This window comes from Schistocerca gregaria, chromosome 3, assembly GCF_023897955.1.
Source record: "Schistocerca gregaria isolate iqSchGreg1 chromosome 3, iqSchGreg1.2, whole genome shotgun sequence".
In the NCBI taxonomy this organism is placed as follows: Eukaryota; Metazoa; Arthropoda; class Insecta; order Orthoptera; family Acrididae; genus Schistocerca; species Schistocerca gregaria.
Window position 1 is genome coordinate 393,220,675 of NC_064922.1, and position 18,708 is coordinate 393,239,382.

The following is an 18,708-nucleotide window of genomic DNA, read 5'->3' on the forward strand; positions in this document are numbered from 1 at the left end:
ACTAGCGCCGAATCTAAGTAAATGCGGTGGATAAAACACTGTTATAATTCGTACCAGACTTGACTGACAGCTGTTCACCGAATTCTATGCCCTCAATATAATCGCTCTGCATCTCGATCACCTTCCCCCAAAGATGTGGATAGCGTCGCACATCATCAGCGCGGCCCTCTGTGTCAATGCCTCGCAAGGGGACCGCTCTACGGCACGGATGATGTCTTTTCTTGTTTTGCAGCGTATGCCACGAAGTTCGTCTTTTGCAGCGTATACCCCGAAGAGGTTGCTTCATTTTGGCAAACAGTTCATAATCTCACGGACTCATATTGAGTGAATACGGTGGATGTTCCAGTATCTCCTACCCCCACATACGTAGTGACTTGTATATGGGTTCACCATGTGGCACCATGCGTTGTGATGACGGATGATTGGATGCAGTGCCAGAAGATGCTGCCACTTTCTTCTGAGTGCAGGATCAAGAAGATTTCACAATAAACTGCAGTAGTAGGTTGCAGTGACGGTCTGCCCCTGCGGTACAAGGTGATGCTGGATTAGCCTGTGGATATTGTGAGCCACAATAACCATCACTTTCGTACCGGCTGGTTCATGGCAAGTGTTCTGTGGGAGAGGATAACCATGAAATTTCCATTCATTGGGCTAATCCTGAATGACATCCCTGCCACCCCTAAACAATTTCGCCCATCTCCCCACCATATGATATGTCAATGCTGCATCACCACACACTTCACCTAGTCCATCAAAACATTGTTGTGCACTCTACTACGTGCCACTTCAATCTTGATCCACGCACGTTTTCCGTGTTTGCTGAACTTACTCTTAAGGACTCTTGAACCGGCCTGCCGCTCTTTCAGACACTACACACTGCAACTGACACAAACACAGCCGTCGCCACTCACTGGACTACTTCAACAGACCTTCCGCTATCAGCTGGAGCCAATGCACATGACACTGGACGCACATCCTTCATGTTATGGCAGTGCTGTCATTACTTTTTGTCCAATCCTAGCATTACGTCTCACTGCATATTCTAACCAAACAGGGTATTTTGAAAATTTCATGCAAGAAAACGTTTCCTGTAATACTGGTTTGTTTTTTTCTCTGTCTTTCCCAGGATTAGCGTTTCCAGACCTATGTCCAAAAAAATTGTTCAAATGTGTGTGAAATCTTATGGCACTTAACTGCTAAGGTCATCAGTCCCTAAGCTTACACACTACTTAAGCTAAATTATCCTATGGACAAAGACACACATCCATGCCCGAGGGAGGACTCGAACCTCCGCCGGGACCAGCCGCACAGTACATGACTGCAGCGCCTAACACCGCTCGGCTAATCCCGCGCGGCACCTATGTCCATACAACACATTTTATTCGTCTGTGTGTAAGTTTTCCTTCAAGTTTGGGTGTCCCTCGTTGTTACACGCTCTATTTCTAAGACATGCCTTGAGCAATAGTTTAGCTCAGGGGCGGTTAAGAATTCGGCTTCTGAGACGTGCCCTGGCAAGAGAGTCACAGCGCTCAGCCTACCTGCACACTTCCCCCACGATCCTGGCGCGCTATCCGAGCGGGAGGAGCAGGGGAATCTGCGAACTCGCCGCGTTTAAACGAGGCGTAGACAAACTTGCAGGATACAGTTAAGTAAATTATCTGTCGTATCCGCAGCTGGTGGCTGACCGTGGTGGACCTGTTCGACCTGAGACTGCTGCAAGACCTGCGCTGCACTAACATCCTGGTCGGCACGGCGCTCTCCATGTTCGTTGACATGGTGTTCTGCACGCTGCTGCCGCTCTACCTGTTCCACAACGAGTTCTCCCGCGAGGACTCCGCGCTCTGCATATCCGTGATGGGGATCGCCGACCTCGTGGGCCGCTTCAGTGTGGCTGTGCTGGGAGCCTGCTGCGTGCCCGACAACAGACTCGTCTTCCTACTGAGCTCAGCGGCGACTCTGGTCATCCGAGCACGTAAGTACCCTGCCCTGCTGCTTGCAGTAACGTACATAGGTCGCTCCTACGCATCTTGCACTGCGTAGTGACCTGCGCGACACTGATGTCACTGTAGAGTATTTATTAACTGTTTATTACATAATAGGATGATCAGCCTAAATTATGTAATTTAAATGACAGTGTAATTAAGTGATGGCGTAATCTCGTTACGTTAAACTGAATGACGTGTGGAGTTCTGAGGTGAAATGAATGAAACTAAATTCACTGTGCACCTCAAATCGAATAACGTTGCAGGCAGTCCACAAATGCGCTCGGTATCTTTACTCAAAACACGCAAAAATCAGGAACAATGCAATTACATTAAGATCTTTCTCTGGCATTCAATATAATTTTCAGAAAGATATACTTGCAATGCTATTGCATAATAATTATATATGTACGCAGAGATGCACTCATTTACCCGAAATACGAAGTGTGTGATAAAAAGGTAGTGAGACTGTGAGAGATCTGGTAACGCCATGTTGTGCTACTTGAGAAGACCGATGTGTTCATTCCTTCCAGATTCTCAGTCCCAGTTTCAATTTTCTTTAGCCATCACGTGGTATTTGAGAGCGCCGTACGTGAAGTCGTGTTTTTGTTACGTATTACGAAAATGGAACAGCTGAATTTAGAGCAACGTTATGCTATCATCTTTTATCTCAAACTGAGAAATCCGCTGACAATAATTATTTTTGTAAGACCGAGAACACGTTGAAGAAGCATTTCGCTCTGGGAGCTCTTTAACTTCAGAAACTAGCGGATACGTCGAACTTATCTGTGCTCTTGTGAAATCAGACGGGCATTTAACAATCAGGATGATCGGTGGCCTCTTAAACGCTTTCACCGTACATCAAATTTTGACCAAAGTTCTGAGTATGAGAAAGGTATTTGCCAAAATACTGACGAAAAACCTCTCAACCGAGAAGAATTACCATCGAAGAAACGTCTGCGTTGATCTTCTTGACAGGATTGCCAAAGACCACAGGCAATGGATCCTGGATATTGAATACGACCCTGAGGAAAGTGGCAAAGTGAACAGTAGCATACTGAGACATCTATTCTACCGAAAGAAGTTCAAGTGAGCAAATCAAAACTTTTTTAACAGTAGGGGTGTCGTGGACAAAGAATTTCTTCCTGCAGAACATACTGTCAACCAAGTTCGTTCAAATGGTTCAAATGACCCTAAGCACAATGGGACTTATAATCTGAGGTCATCAGTCCCCTAGAACCTAGAACTACTTAACCCTAACTAACCTAAGAACAACACACACATCCATGCCCGAGGCAGGATTGGAACCTGCGACCGTAGCGGTCCCGCGGTTCCGGACTTAAGCGCCTATAACCGCTCGGCCACTCCGGCCGGCTGTCAACTAAGTGCTTTACGAAGATGTCCTTTAAAGGCCCAGGGCAAGGGTGGATCACATAAGACCGGACTCTGCAGACAAGTGGATGCTGCGTCATGGCAACGCACCATGTCATACGGCCATTTCCATTACGTCAGCCCCGATAGCTGAGTGGTCGCCGCACGGTAGCTCAGCGTGTTCTGGCAGAGGGTTAGCTGCCCTCTGTAATAAGAAAACTGATTAACTGATCAACGACGAACTTAAACGGATTTCTTACGACGTCCGCCCCGAGCAGATGCAATGAACTAAAGCGAAAAAAGTGAGATTAAAAAAATTTAAAAAAAGTGGTCAGCGCGATGGATTGTCATGCCGAGGGGCCCGGGTTCGATTCCTGGTTGGGTCGGAGATTTTCTCCACTCAGGGACTGGGTGTTGCGTTGTCCTAATCATCTTCATCTCAACCCCATCGATACGCAAGTCGCCGAAGTGGCGTCAACCTAAAAGAATTGCACCAGGCTACCGGCCTCCCCAACTGGAGGCCCTAGCCACACGACATTTCATTTCATTTCCGTCACGGAATTTTGTACCCCAAACGGAATTTCTGTTGTTCCACAGCCCCCCCCCCCCCCCCCTTATTCACCTGATCTGAGTCCTTGTGACTTTTTTCTCGTCACTAAATCGAAAAACATCTTACAAGAACATTGAAACGTCCCCTTTGAAAAATTTATACAAGACTGTGCTTAAACTGACACACAATATTTTTTAGCGCAACGCAATCTGACTTTCAATAATCCCTACAAGAGAATGGCCCTGACTAACATTAACCTATATGTTTCACAAATCACTTACCTCACAAAAATCTTCGTTACTCGAACTACTGCAATACAGCAAGCGCCACTACTGCCAGCTAACTAAAAGATTCAAACTACGGAAGTCACTAACTACTGATAGGCACAGTTAGCAAATGAAAGATTTTAATAGAGAACAAACAATGTATTTACCTTTATAGTCATATATATCAGTTCATGACACCAATTCTTACAAATTTCTAAACTCCGCCATCTCTCTCCCCACGTCCACCACTGCTGGCGGCTCACCTCCAACTGCGCAACGCTACGCGCTGTTAGCATCCAGCTGCCGCTGCCCAACACTACAATGGCAGACAACAATGCAAATCAGCCACAGATTGCACACGGCACAGCCAGTGATTTTTATACAGAGCGCTTCGTGGCGGCGGCGTTATCAATAAAAAAACCTAAACAGCCTACTTACAACATCATTTTGGTTTTCTGGAGAACATTCAGAACAATGTGAGTGATATGTTAAAGGTCCTGCCATTTGTAACTTTTCAGCGCTGCTACCAAGACTGGAGACAACGACTCTGCCAGTGTATACAGGGTGCGGCCCTTAAATAGAGATAAATGAAACTTTTCTTTAAAAGCAAATTTATGTCAAAAATAAAAATGAAACTGAAAATCCTTTTACATCTAAGTATTGATAACCTTCAAGAGTAACATTACTCGATGTAACCCGCTTCAGCCGCAATGACCGCTTCCAATCTTGCTCTGAAGCGATCGCACGCACTCTCTAAAACAGCACTGTCCGAAGTCGTGAATGCTGTTTCGACAGCGGTGCGTAGAGATGCGACATTAGGGTGTCTCGTCTTATGGTAACTCTTTCGACTACACTACAAACATAGTAGTCGAGGGGATTCGAATGTCAACGTTATTCGAAAGTCAGTTTTGGACTAAATGGCTCGTATGAGCCGGTGTACCGTTGAAAGATACAGTGTCTCCCCGAGGTCACAGTTACCATCCACGGTTTCACGATATTCGTCAAAATTTGCAGACGAACTTCTTGGACAGTTAGACCCTTTGCAAAAAAAAAAAATATAGTGGAATGATATCATCCCAGACTTCTCCGAAGCATTATACTTGGCCACAATATCGTAAACAGTTTATCTTGAGTACCATAAGAACCGGACTATTGCAGTGGCGAACGCACAGAGCGAAGACTTTCGATAATCACAGCTCTTCGGTTGTTCTCCGCACTTGTCCGTAATGTCTTGACCATTTTGAGGTTCCGACTGTTTTCTAGGTGCCTATGGCTTTCAAGAACGCCAATCGCGACCTCCGGCGGATCTACGATATGGCGGGAAATTCAAATTGAAACGCCGCACCCTGTAGGTGCCGAAGCGAACTACTTTGAATGGGAAACTATTGTTGTTTGAAAGAAAAATATTTCGTAGATGTAATATTAGTCTCATTAGTTTTCTCACACATCTCGTACAATGACGTGCCAAACCTATCCAACTCACTTAATAATTTAAACAAACCAGCTCTAAATTAAAAGCAGATAATTTCAAATACAAGGCAAGCTGTCGTTCTTGACTAATAAGAACAAAGAGTCTTAAGAGAGTATATTATGTATTAATCCTCCTATCGGCCTCAGATTACTATTTCACCACTATTCGAAAAATGTTTGTGCCTGTAAACGCTCCTAAATAATCCTGCGTTGCCCTGTGTTGGTGTAACCGTTCGCTCGGCGATCGCCCATTTTTTGGCAGGACACTTCGTAATATTCGGGAAATACTGTACGATTAAAAATGACTGTAATGTTTTTATTTAACACACCTAATTTTTCTGGTCTGTTTCCCGATCTAAGAAATATCGTTTTTCAGCAGTATTTTGCTGACGGACGCACAAGCACAAGTTGTTGAGAAATGCTCGGCTGTTAGGCCATCTTTTTCTCACGTATGACGCGACATATTGAACACTAGGGCGAGATTTTGCAAAATCTGTTTATTACAAATTCGTCAGTTATGGGGGAGGGTGGGGGGATAAAATGAGGTAGTGTAATTGTGTGTGTGTGTGTGTGTGTGTGTGTGTGTGTGTGTGTGTAAATGAACTGCGCGTTTTCTAGGTCTTCTGTATGCATAATGTCTCAATTGTTGGTCCGTCTATAACTCTATCTGCGTTAGACTACGTCAAAAACGAGCAAGGTTTCTGTTTCTATAGTGCCTTAAAGATTCTTCCTTTCTGTTTTCTTAAATTACACAAAGTAGCTTTTTATCTTAGTCTGTTTTGCTAAATATCATTGCATTCATTAACAAGAGTAGTTGTACCTAAGACACAAACAGTTAAACCTGAGATTACACTCAGTATGTTAAACTCCCCGAATTAAATATTGTAACTGGTTGGGAGCAGTCACATTACTGATATTGATTTAATGGGTACGTAAAGTTTTTAATATCAGTCATGACCTACTTTCCTAAGGTACACGCTTTCTTTCACGATAAGTTTGAGGTGTAAAATCGTCATATGAGAAGTATATCTCTGAAAAACGTGGACCACTTTGTGTACAAGTATAAAAAATGTAATTTCCTTACATTTGTGACCTCACAAGTCACGGTCCCTTATCCATGTCGTCGTCATGACTTCAGGAAACAAATTTCAAGATGACATTGGCGGGAAGTCTTAAGTTCGCAAGATGGCGAGGGACGGGAAATACATGAATACAAGATGGCACTGGGAAGGAAAATTTTCAGCCAATGACAGCTTTTAAAAATACCAGACGGCAGTAATGGGAAATTTTTTAGCTTTCATTAACATCAGTCAGCTAATGACAGCACAGTATATTTTTGCATAGCCCATCATACTCGAAACAACCTATTTATAATACTGTATTTTTAAAAGCTTCTCCTTCTTTACTTGAACTGGGCAGCAAGTTCAAAAGTGTTGGATTATTGAACTAAAAATATCGTAAGCAAACACACAATTGAATTTTTTCGCTCTGTTCAATAGCATTCTCTCTAACAGTTTTTCCAACGTCAAAAAAAGAAGAAAATACCTAAAATATTGTCTCGTCAGTAAATGTCATCTCCAGTTTTATAATACATTACTCAAGGGTGAACTGGAGGAAAAATCAAGCAAAAATACTCTATATAAAAGAATTATTGTAGAACGTTCCAAAGCAAAGTTAAATGCACGCTATGGCTACGACAAGGGATATTCAAAGTTTAAATTATACAATGTTTTTACGTTGTCACACTTAATATTTTCATATATTTTTACCATATGTGACAACCAGTTTGTAGTGTTGGCACTACAAATCCGCCTGTACGTTCAGTTCTCCTCTGAAGTCGAATACTATCCCACACCACCTGTTACCAAGTGCCAATTTCTGCTGATCTACAAGCGACATTTCATACAGTGATTACATGAACTAGTTTCCAAAACTTTGGAATTCGCGAAATGCACCTTCTGTGGATGTCTTTCAAATGACGTATGTTTTCAAATGCAACATTCCAACCTGGAATTGAGTCTTTGACCTTACTTTTACAGCCACTGTAAATTTCAAGCAATAATCAATGCCTCTCGGAGTTTCTGCTGAGTAGGTATTGTATCATTAGCAGATTAATTATTGCCTATCGCTTTTGAAGCTAACTACTCATTCTAACAATTTGTTTGGGTCATTCCAGAGTGTATAGTCGATACCAGCTGACGATTTGTTTGAGACCACCTTCCAATAGTAAACGTCATCTTCATCACAATAATTCTCTTCTTTTCCTCTTTCTTCGTCTTTATTGTCATCATCACCGTCTTCATCACTAATATCATAATCATTCTCTTCTATCAACTACCTCATAATGATTATCGTTTTTTCTTCTACGATTCTCCAGCTTCTGCTTTCGTAAATACCATGTTTTCTTTGGCTTTAACGTCTTTCTCTTCTTCATCTTGGACTTATTCTTTTGAAACTGCTGACCAAACCCTTGTAGCGGTTGAGAAACGGGTCTGATGTGAAGTTGAACTGGCTGCTTCGTGAATTGCATCTTCTCCTCTGACAAAAACTGGCGAGATTTCTGTTATACAACATTGGCACAGCTGGATGAGAGTCTGAAATTACATTCTGTCCCATGCTGATACGTATCTCATTATATCTCAACAATGATCCACTGATCCTAATGGAGTCTCAGCCATATTGGCATATTTTTCAGTTTGCTTATCTGTACGGAGATATCTCGCAAATCTGAGTATTTTACTACAATTCTTTAGATCTCGCATCGTGTAACGGCTTTTAGGAGGTTTAATTTTAAACATTGGAGTATGTAATCATGTCGTCTCCAGGTATCTCACATTATGAATTATTAAATCAACTCAACTGTCATCTATCGGTAAGTAATCGATGGTGTTTTATTTGCAACTACCGGTCTCTCGACAACATTGACGCATCTTCAGGTTTTTATCGGTCACATTTCCATAATGTAGATGGACAGTTACGTAGCCACAACTTTCGGAAAGTCTTTCCATGTTAAGAGCCAAATCACCATGGTAGGTTGTCTTAATAACCCACCAGTGTGGTTGTGGTTTGGGACCGGCAGTTTGAAAATGTGCATCATGTTCAAATGTGTGTGAATCACTAAGGGACCAAACGGCTGAGGTCCTCGGTCCCTAGACTTGCACACTACTTAAACTAACTTAAACTAACCTATGCTAACAATAACACGCACACAAACACATGCGCGAGGGATGACTCGACCTCCGGTGGGAGGAGCCGCGCAATCCGCGACATGACACCCCAAACCCTGCGGCCACACCGCGTGGCTGCATCATCACGAAATTATCTTGTATATACATACTGTGCATTTACAGGCGACGGTGTGTAAAATTTTTACGCCATGTAGCGTCGTTGTATGATGTTTCCAGACACGGGCTCCTGCGTAAAACTTGATCTACTAAGTCCCCTCAACAATCACTAGAAGTGTGTTACATGAATTGTGAAACACCCTATATACACAGTTCCTAACTGTATACTTCTCTCAGTGTGTTAAACATTTAACGTAAGATTATACCTCTTAATGAGTAGATAATGACACCATTTTAAATGTTTAGATCCCATCAGTGATTATGTGAAATGTTGAAAATCAAAATTTTGTTGCTTCTGTAAGTCGTTAGATAGGCAACCTACAACTGCGGCTATGAACCATGAATCCGGTTAGTCATTTAGTAATACAGATGAGCCGTAACAGAAGTATGGATCTCAGATTGCGCCACTGGCCTCCGAGGCGCCCTTTTCTTTGGGGAGGGAGAGGGACGTGGCTTTGTAAAAGACTCTGTCCACGTGCCTCCCTTTCTAACAACTTTGGATGAACCGCAGGGCCACATAACAAAAAAAAGGTGAAAGTAATTACTTCAGGGACGCAAAAATATGCCACGAATTTTACTATCGTCTGGATGTTTATCCAGCTTTCGGGGGAGTGCACGCTGAACACTTGTGAAATGCAAGTCGAAGGTTTGATACCAAACATAATCGAAAGAAGTACCCTAACGGTCGATGTATATACATGTAAATGAAATACTCTTGTAGAATTGTATGTTTATTTTGACAGTAAAAATTTTTTGGCCTCTGCGTAAGTTGAAATTTAGTCCATATTTCTCTCTTCATTCACGTACTAAATATGGAAATGCTTTTTGACTGAGAGTAGGTCCTAATGGAGGTGGTTTGCCGTTGCCTTCCTCCGACCGTAATGCGGATGAACGATGATAATGAAGACGACCCAACAACACCCAGTCATCTCGGGGCACGTGAATATCCCACACCCCGCCGAGAATCGAACCCGAGACCCCGTGCTCGGGAAGCGAGAACGCTACCGCGACACCACGAGCTGCCGACATGCCCTAAACATAGTCTCGTGAAATCTGACGAATCTCTTCGAATCACGCTGCCTTTTCTAAATGCAGCTTGACATCGGCGTGACTGCTGTGTCCGTGTTTCGTGTTCCAGTGTACATCTTCTTCACCGACTTCATGGCCATCGCGGTGCTGTGTGCGCTGCTGGGCTTCTGTAAGTGCTTCATGTTCGTGCTGGCGCCTCTCGTGGTGGCCGACTCGTGCAGCCAGGAGCGCTTCCCCGCCGCGCTCGGGATCCAGACCGTTATGGGCGGCGTAATGACCGTGGCCTTTGGACCTGCCATCGGTAAGTACACCTGCCAGAAAGGAAAAAATAAACAGCTATTTCATAATCGAAGACATAACGTCTAAAGATACCGTGACAACTTCAGTTTCAGTCTGAGCCACTTTTTATGTTTGTGAAGCCTGACATTATCAGGAAAGGAGACAGAGGACTTAGCATAATTTACTAAAATTTTTCAAAAAATGTACGAAAAAAGTTTACCGTTTCGACCACAATTCATATAGGACAGTTAAAACATGATGAAAGTTTCGCCGGTGTGTAACAACAATCTTTAGATTCAAGAATGAGATTTTCACTCTGCAGCGGAGTGTGCGCTGATATGAAACTTTCTGGCAGATTAAAACTGTGTGCCCGACCGATACTCGAACTCGGAACCTTTGCCTTTCGCGGGCAAGTGCTCTACCATCTGGCTGTGGCTGTGGCTAAGCAATGTCTCCGTAGTATCCTTTCTTTCAGGAGTGCTAGTTCTGCAACTTTCGCAGGAGAGCTTCTGTAAAGTTTGGAAGGTAGGAGGCGAGATACTGGCAGAAGTAAAGCCGTGAGACCGGGCGTGAGTCGTGCTTCGGTAGCTCAGATGATAGAGCACTTGCCCGCTAAAGGCAAAGGCCCCGAGTTCGAGTCTCGGTCGGGCACACAGTTTTAATGTGCCAGGAAGTTTCAGTCTTTAGATTGTCCAGATCGTAAATGGAGGTGAATATGCGTTGAACAGCATCAACAGCGAACACCGCGGAAAACGCATTCGTATTAAAAAGAAGAAAACACACACACACAACTAGACTAAGGCAATACTCGTGTTAAAAGCAACAACAAGGTGAACCGTGTCGTAACACATACTCGTGCGAGACGCAGGTAAAAAAGGAGGGGGGCTGGGAGTAGTTGCACCAGTAAAACTGCGTCAGTCTTCCATTATCTGCATTTGTAAACCAGGTAATACACTGAGAAAGACTTATGCAACGACAAACAAGAATTAAAAAGCTATTCTACATCGCGGTAATGATGGACTGATCTCAGTTCAACCAGGGTGTGGAACTGTTGAAACATCCCCTTAGAAAAATGTATGAATTACTGTGCTGGTAAACCTCTTACGTTATTTGATTTTCAAACAGCTGAACAAAACTGAACGTACTCAGACATTTCTCTCTTTACTTATTCTGATCGTCACTAAACTGACGCACAATATTTTTAGGGCAACGCAGTCTGACTTTCAATAATCCCTACAAAAGAACGGCCGTGACTTACAGAACCTATACCTTTCATGAACACTACAATAGCTACTTACCTCACAAAAATCTACGTTACTCGAACTACTGCAATACAGCGATTACAGCCAGTGATTTTCATACAGCGCTCTACGTGACGTTACCAACATAAAAACCTAAACAACCTACTTACACAGTTTTTAATGGTTGCTGGCGTTGTATAAAGTTTTCTAACTGCATTACCAGTTCTACAAATGGTCATAAGGCATGACGTAAGACATTTTACTTATCCAATTGCCGCCTCCCCCTTCCCCCTATTTTTTACCTGTATTTCGCAAGACCATGTGTTACCAACTGACTCATCCTTGACGCTGCTTTTAACACCAGTATTGTCTTAGTCTGTTACTTTTTAATACAAATGCACGTTTTCGCGTTATCTTCGCTACAGATACTGTTCAACGCATACTCACCTACACTTACGATTTGAACATCTGACGATAGTTGTTATGCACAACCGAAACGAGTCATTATTTTTTTAATTTTCTAATGTAACCTGCGATCTTGGCAACAATTTTTTTGTATAAAGATTTGTTAACTTTAATAAACTATGTATGTTTGTTTCAATTACCGCTTTCGACCTTTGCTGCAGATCATTATCACATTCCGGATCTAAATAGGAAGGCACAGCTCATAAAACATCACATGAATGATGTCTGTCCTGTCTCGTTATATTAAAAACAGCTATAGAGTGTGTTTGATCTTCATATATGGAACCCTAGGCATGTGCCACTATGTTTGATTAATATACTGCCAGTAGGCGGTTAATTTTACTGATGGTATTTAATTCACATTATTGCTTTCGAAATTATAATACTCCCTGACAAAAATGTGAATGACACAAATGGGGAGGAATAAGCGAAAGCCATGCCCTGATTCGGGTGCTAGATACCCTGGACGCCGACACTGTGGCGGCGTTGACGTCAGAACTGGTTCCACACGTGTTATGTCGAGGACAGATGTGGTTAAAAGCTACGTACAAACTCTTTGTGAAACCACAGTGTCGTAATATCTCCACAGCATTTTTTGATGACAAAAACAAACAGCATAAGTTATGATTTGTCTGTGTGTGATATTCTGTGTAATGGAGGAGGCACAATACTTGCAAGTAGACTATCTCCAACATTAGCATATAAAAACATCAAAGATTCATTTTGTCCGATTTTCCCAGTACAACCTCAAAAAGACAACTACAATACAAGAGAGGCAGAAAAGCAAACATGTAAATGTCACAAAAAATATTTATGTAAACAAGAAACTAACTAAAGTCCTCCCAACACGCCATGAAGACCCAAGGGTACCGGCCGGCCGCCGTGTCGTCCTCCGCCCACAGGCGTCACTGGGCACGGATATCACTGCGTGGACAGCACGCCGCTCTCCTGGCCGTATGTCAGTTTCCGAGACCGGAACCGCTGCTTCTCACAATCAGTCAAGTAGCTCCTCAGTTTGCCTCACAAGGGCTGAGAGCACTCCGCTTGCCAACAGCGCTCGGCAGACGGGATGGTCACCCATCCAAATGCTAGACCAGCCCGACAGCGCTTAGCTTCGGTGATCTGACGGGAACCGGTGTTAACACAGTGGTACGGCCTTTGGCTTATGTAAACAAACTCAACTGAAACTTCCTGGCAGACTAAAACTTTGTGGCCGGCCGGTGTGGCCATGCCGTTCTAGGCGCTTCAGTCTGGAACCGCTACGGTCGCAGGTTCGAATCCTGTCTCGGGCATGAATGTGTGTGATGTCCTTAGGTTAGTTAAGTTTAAGTAGTTCTAAGTTATAGGGGACTGACGACCTCAGATGTTAAGTCCCATAGTGCTCATAGCCATTTGAGCCATTTTTTCAAAACTGTGTGCTCCGCTGCAGAGTGAAAACCTCATTCTAGAAACTCAGTTGGAAATGAGAATAAATTCTCGAAACACGTTGCGTTAAGCATGAAAAAATAAGCAACTGGTGCAGTTTTCGTTATTTAAATCATGAAAATCATGAATGACACACGTCCAGGCTTTCCAAACACATTGACTACTTTGAACTAAATTAAGTAGTTTATATCCTAAGAAGGCCATGCACTTGGACATTTATTAAATAAAAGTCTGATTTAAGAGCTCTAATTTCTAGTTAAGTATACGAAGGTTAAAGAACTAACATAGAAACAAAAATCAGAGTAAAGTATGAAACATTATCATCCTCTTCCATTTCGCGTTCTCCAGCGACCAGATTTTTCAATATATTTATAAGAATGGAAACTGTCGGGTTCTACAAAACCCATTACTGAACTGACATGCACAGTATTTGTATCACTCCGTTTCCACACGAGAAAAATGTACAAGAGGTAAACATCAGGGAAAGGTCGTAGGTACTTACGAATGTTTTCTCTCAACGCACACAGCCTCATCTTGCTTGTTTCCTAAAATGCCAAATAGTAAATCACGCAAGGCCTTTTATTCTGCAGTAGATTGCTTCTGCAACCATAATTTAAAACAATTATGACTAGAGCTTTCTCTTCAACTTGAAAAGGATTATCTGGTTCTAGTATTGTTTGTTTCTACTCTAAATTTTATGTTTTCTTTTTTTTCAGGTAAAGTTAGAGATGTGACGGGCAGCTTTACCGCGAGTTTTATTGCAATCACTGTCCTCGGCCTGTTTTGTGTGGCACCGTGGACTCTGGAAATGGTGGTAACCGCAGTCAGGAGACGGCGAAAGGTGATCAACAAGTGAGCGACGCTGCGTCATGTCAAGTATTTTCTGCTCTAGAGGGTATAAGAGTCATCAATAATTTCCGTAAGAAGACTACAATCATTCACACCAGCTGTTACGAATCTGTGAGATAGAAAGGCTCCTACTTGACGAAGGTGTGAGAATCTTAATTTTTCTGAGCACGTGTATGATCAATTGATTTTTGTGTACAGGAAAATCACATTCCGAATAATGTTTCACACAAGTATAGAGAGACCCAAATGAAACGGTGTGCCTCAAAAGGTGTGCTTTATCTGATTTTGTAATTAGTGTGAAGCTCATTCTGGAACAAAATAATACTTTATCATAGAGTAATATCGTTTCTAATAATACAAAAAGATAACGCACACTATTTGACACGTGGTTTTATTCATTTTTCTGGTTGGCTTCGTTGAACTCTGAGGCACTTTAAAGTCAGTTCAATTAAACGCTGCCCACACGCCTTTCGGTCTCCTGGGGACTCAACCAGTCAATCACAGCAACTGTAACTTTCCAACAGAGTGTGCAACATCATCATGAGAAGAGCTTATCGGCCATTATTGCGATACCTTTACAATGTAGAGATTGACCGAATCTAAGCCAGCGGAATTCGTCTTGAACTTAAATGGGTCTGTAATCTGATTTGCTGTTATACTGAAATGTCTTGAAGATTACTGCAAATATAAACATTATATGTTAGTAATTTATATCCTCTTGGACAATTGAAATATAATATTTTTTTCTCGTTACAGAGAAATAATACATAGAGAAATTATGTAAATATGCATGTAAATGAGAAAACGGAACTTTGTTACCTGAAATATATTTTAATTTATTTGGTATTCTATGCTCGTCCATTAGTTACAATCATTGTATTTAGTACACTTTGAATTTATAGTTATCATACATGTTTAAGACATCGAAATACCTCTATTGAAAGACTCACGAGTATATTTTACCTGTTGGAAATTGTTCTTACATCTGCTTTTTTCTTCATTCTCTACTCCAGTGGGGCTACATTACATCCATGCCTGAGCCTCAGCAATTCTTTTCAGGCAAATATCACACGAGCTGGTAGTGCATCGTGACGAAATCTGGAATTTATAGATGGGTAGTGTATATGTTCGTCAGGTGACCACGGTGTCAAAGACATGTCAGAAATTAGACATCACTGATAGGTTCATGGCCCAGGTGATAAACATTTGAGCTAAAATCGCTCTTTGCGCCTAATCTGAGTTTCCACAGTAAATCGTCCCGCATAACATTTAAGAACGAAGCTCTGAAACACCACTGCTTTATATATGTCACATCAGCTGACTATACACTGGACTCGCATTCGGGAGGACGACGGTTCAATCCCGTCTCCAGCCAACCTGATTTAGGTTTTCCGTGATTTCCCTAAATCATTTCAGGCAAATGCCGGGATGGTTCCTTTGAAAGGGGACGGCCGATTTCCTTCCCAACTCTTCCCTAACCGGAGCTTACGCTCCGTCTCTAATGACCTCGTTGTCGACGGGACGTTAAACACTGACCACCACCACCACCACCATCAGCTGACTATGGACCGTATACGAGTTGTAAAAATTACTTGTGCTCCACATAAAGAATAACGATTAGACTTAGATACAGGTTTCGCATCTATTTTTAATGCTGGTTACATCTTCATTATTTAAGAGTAGAAATTAATATATAATAGTAGCATACATTCAGATATAACAATGACGTATACTGTCCTGTTTCAATTGATAACGTATTTATTATAGATTTGAGGGTATATAATTCCTCCTCCTTCTTGGATAAATGATTAAATGTTGTTTGTCCCACGTGATTAGCGAAAAAGCAGAGAGGAAGAAATCATGTTGACGAGGGGGACGAATTATACGCCGTCAGCGCAATGTATTGTTGGTCCGGTACTAATAAAGCGACGCACGCCCATGGAGAGTAATGTAGGTATTCCAACGCTGCTATTAGTGTAGAGGGGAAACACTTCTTTGTGTGGATCGGATTTCTAAAACCAAATTCTTGTAAGACACTGATTCTTTATGAATCGTGTAGTTTCCATTAAAGGCAGAAGCAATGGCTGCCAATCAATGGCTTCACTGTATTAATAACAGCGACGTCGTCCTGTGCACCTGGTTTCAGCCGTGAAAATGCATTCAAAACAAGGTTAGGACAGGGAATAGTAACAATATTATACTACTATTTATCAGACATAAATCAAATGTAATTAGTCTAGACAGCACAACACCATCACTTTTTGCTATCTCTGCAGACAGACAAGATGCTAAGAGACAAGTGGAGGGAAAGAAAGCAAGCTGGAGGTATCAGATGTTTGCAGACAGAAATACACCGAAAATTACACAAGATATAATGTCTTAATGGCCGTAGTATCTAATACTTTGGAGGCTATGGATTTCCTTTCCTAGATTTTAAACGTACTGTTTTATAGCCCCTTTGAAAGGCGTAGGAACGGTTTGTGAACGCTGACTTCATCTAATCGCCATTAAGCACATGCACCACAATCCATCTATAATTACAAACAGTGTCGATCAGTATACATTACATATTATACACACATACATACTGACGCAGTTAAAACATTTTTTTCCTTTTCATCGTCCAAAAATTTCTTGACTTGTTCCTTTTACTCGGAGTGTAGTGCCAATGCAACTGTCGTCACTACGCTGTTACAGTGAATCTAAAATAGTTCAGTTGGCACACTTTCAGTACTCGTTGATACGTACATAGGAACAGGTAAAACGTGGCAGATGACGTCAGCAGCTACCACATACCAACAATCAGAAGGAGTGAACCCAGGCGACGAGTTGTATGGTTGGACTGCAATGTGGCATCATGAACCAACTGCGGTATCACACGTCTAGGCCTCAGTTGTCTAGCATGGGCGACGTTCCATGAAACAGTCGTACAGTGATATCAGAAATGTCTTTGAACGACTCACAACGATTTTGCAGAGTTAAAAGATAAAACACAGCACAAGTTCATCCTTACAGGTCATTAAGAGATCGGCGTATTACTTCTACAGTGACATCATTTTAGAGTTTATTTACTATAACAGTCTATTCGTTTTATCTCGTAGTGGAATTCACTGGTTCCTTATTTATTATACACCGCAATGTACGGTGAATCACTAAAGTTCATAACGGACACAATTTGCGCCCTCATTAGGCATACTTTCATATCAAGTCCTTTTCTGTTAGCTGGACACGTTTTAATGGTGCCTCCTGTGCGAAACTGGGCTTGACGCTGCGTGCATGCGCAGCTAAAGCTCGTAGCTGGCGAAGAAGTGAGGTTGATGCCAAGTTCGCTATATTTCTTGTTTAGAATTCGTCGTCCTGCAACGCAAGAACATGCTTGTTCTGCACACCGAACCACAGGCAACGAGCAACTCAAGGATTTGAGATCAGGTAAGTGAAATTTTCACCACCTTACACCATCTGTGTCAACGAAATTGTCCGGTTGCACTATGCAACACCGCCAGACACAGGATTTTCACTCACACATTAGCCAGTACGTTAACACCCTTATTTCTGTCACGAGCGTTTAATTGTCCTTTTTCCAAGTGTACGAATAGGTTACATAATAATTCCGACACTGGTTTTCACTTCATCATATTGTTATTTATGTTATACGAATATGCTTCAAATGATTAACTGCAGATAGCGTTAGTCTTATTGTAACTAAAAGTAGTTTCATTATATTTACACGAAGGAAATTAAAAATGGTTCAAATAGTTCTAAGCACTATAGGGCTTAACACCTGAGGCGATCAGTCCCCTTAACTTATAACTACTTAACCTAACTAACCTAAGGACATCACACACATCCATGCCCGAGGCAGGATTCGAATCTGCGACTGTAGCAGCAGCGCGATTCCGGACTGAAGGGCCGAGAACCGCTCGGCCACAGCGGTCAGCTGAAGGAAATTAGTTCCACATCTATCTTTACACTTTCTTGTCATTATTTACAAAAGTACTTACGTTCTATAAAGTATCCCTGCTTTTCTGCGAGCTACTGATAGACTTGTCTAATTCCTTTTCAAAGAATTACCACAATAAGAACTCATCACGACTTAAAGTCGTCATTCCAGAACGTGACTCATCTGTTTAAAGCAGAATAATTACTACATGCATGTGCAACAATACACACAAACCCAATTAAAATTCCAAAGTTATGCTCAATCAAAGGAGCATAATATCTTGTTATACGCACATCGTCCACGCTAAGGTATTCGTCCTTCGCTTAGTTACGTCTTATCTATTTACAATTAATGAACTAGAAATTAGCTTCATTCAGGGTCATGAATTTTGATTTTACAAATACAGATAATCAGAGAATAGTACAGCTATACTAAACCATTAATTATATCATAAATATTTACATTTTGTATCATGCTTATGAGCTCATATTATCCTC

The 18,708-nt window shown here is 41.9% G+C and overlaps 1 protein-coding gene and 1 pseudogene across 1 annotated transcript in view; one reads left to right on the forward strand and one right to left on the reverse strand.

Annotated features, from left to right (window-relative positions):
- The window catches only part of LOC126354828 (monocarboxylate transporter 13-like), a 91,502-nt gene extending 76,385 nt beyond the window's left edge, over positions 1 to 15,117 (forward strand). Inside the window, exons 7-9 of the mRNA XM_050004771.1 lie at positions 1,674 to 1,972; positions 10,122 to 10,313; positions 14,139 to 15,117. Coding sequence (XP_049860728.1) covers positions 1,674 to 1,972; positions 10,122 to 10,313; positions 14,139 to 14,278 — 631 coding nt within the window. The 3' untranslated portion in view covers positions 14,279 to 15,117. The remainder of the gene's footprint in view (positions 1 to 1,673; positions 1,973 to 10,121; positions 10,314 to 14,138) is intronic.
- On the reverse strand, positions 13,043 to 13,160 carry LOC126357252 (5S ribosomal RNA; annotated as a pseudogene).
- Positions 15,118 to 18,708: the final 3,591 nt, after the last annotated feature.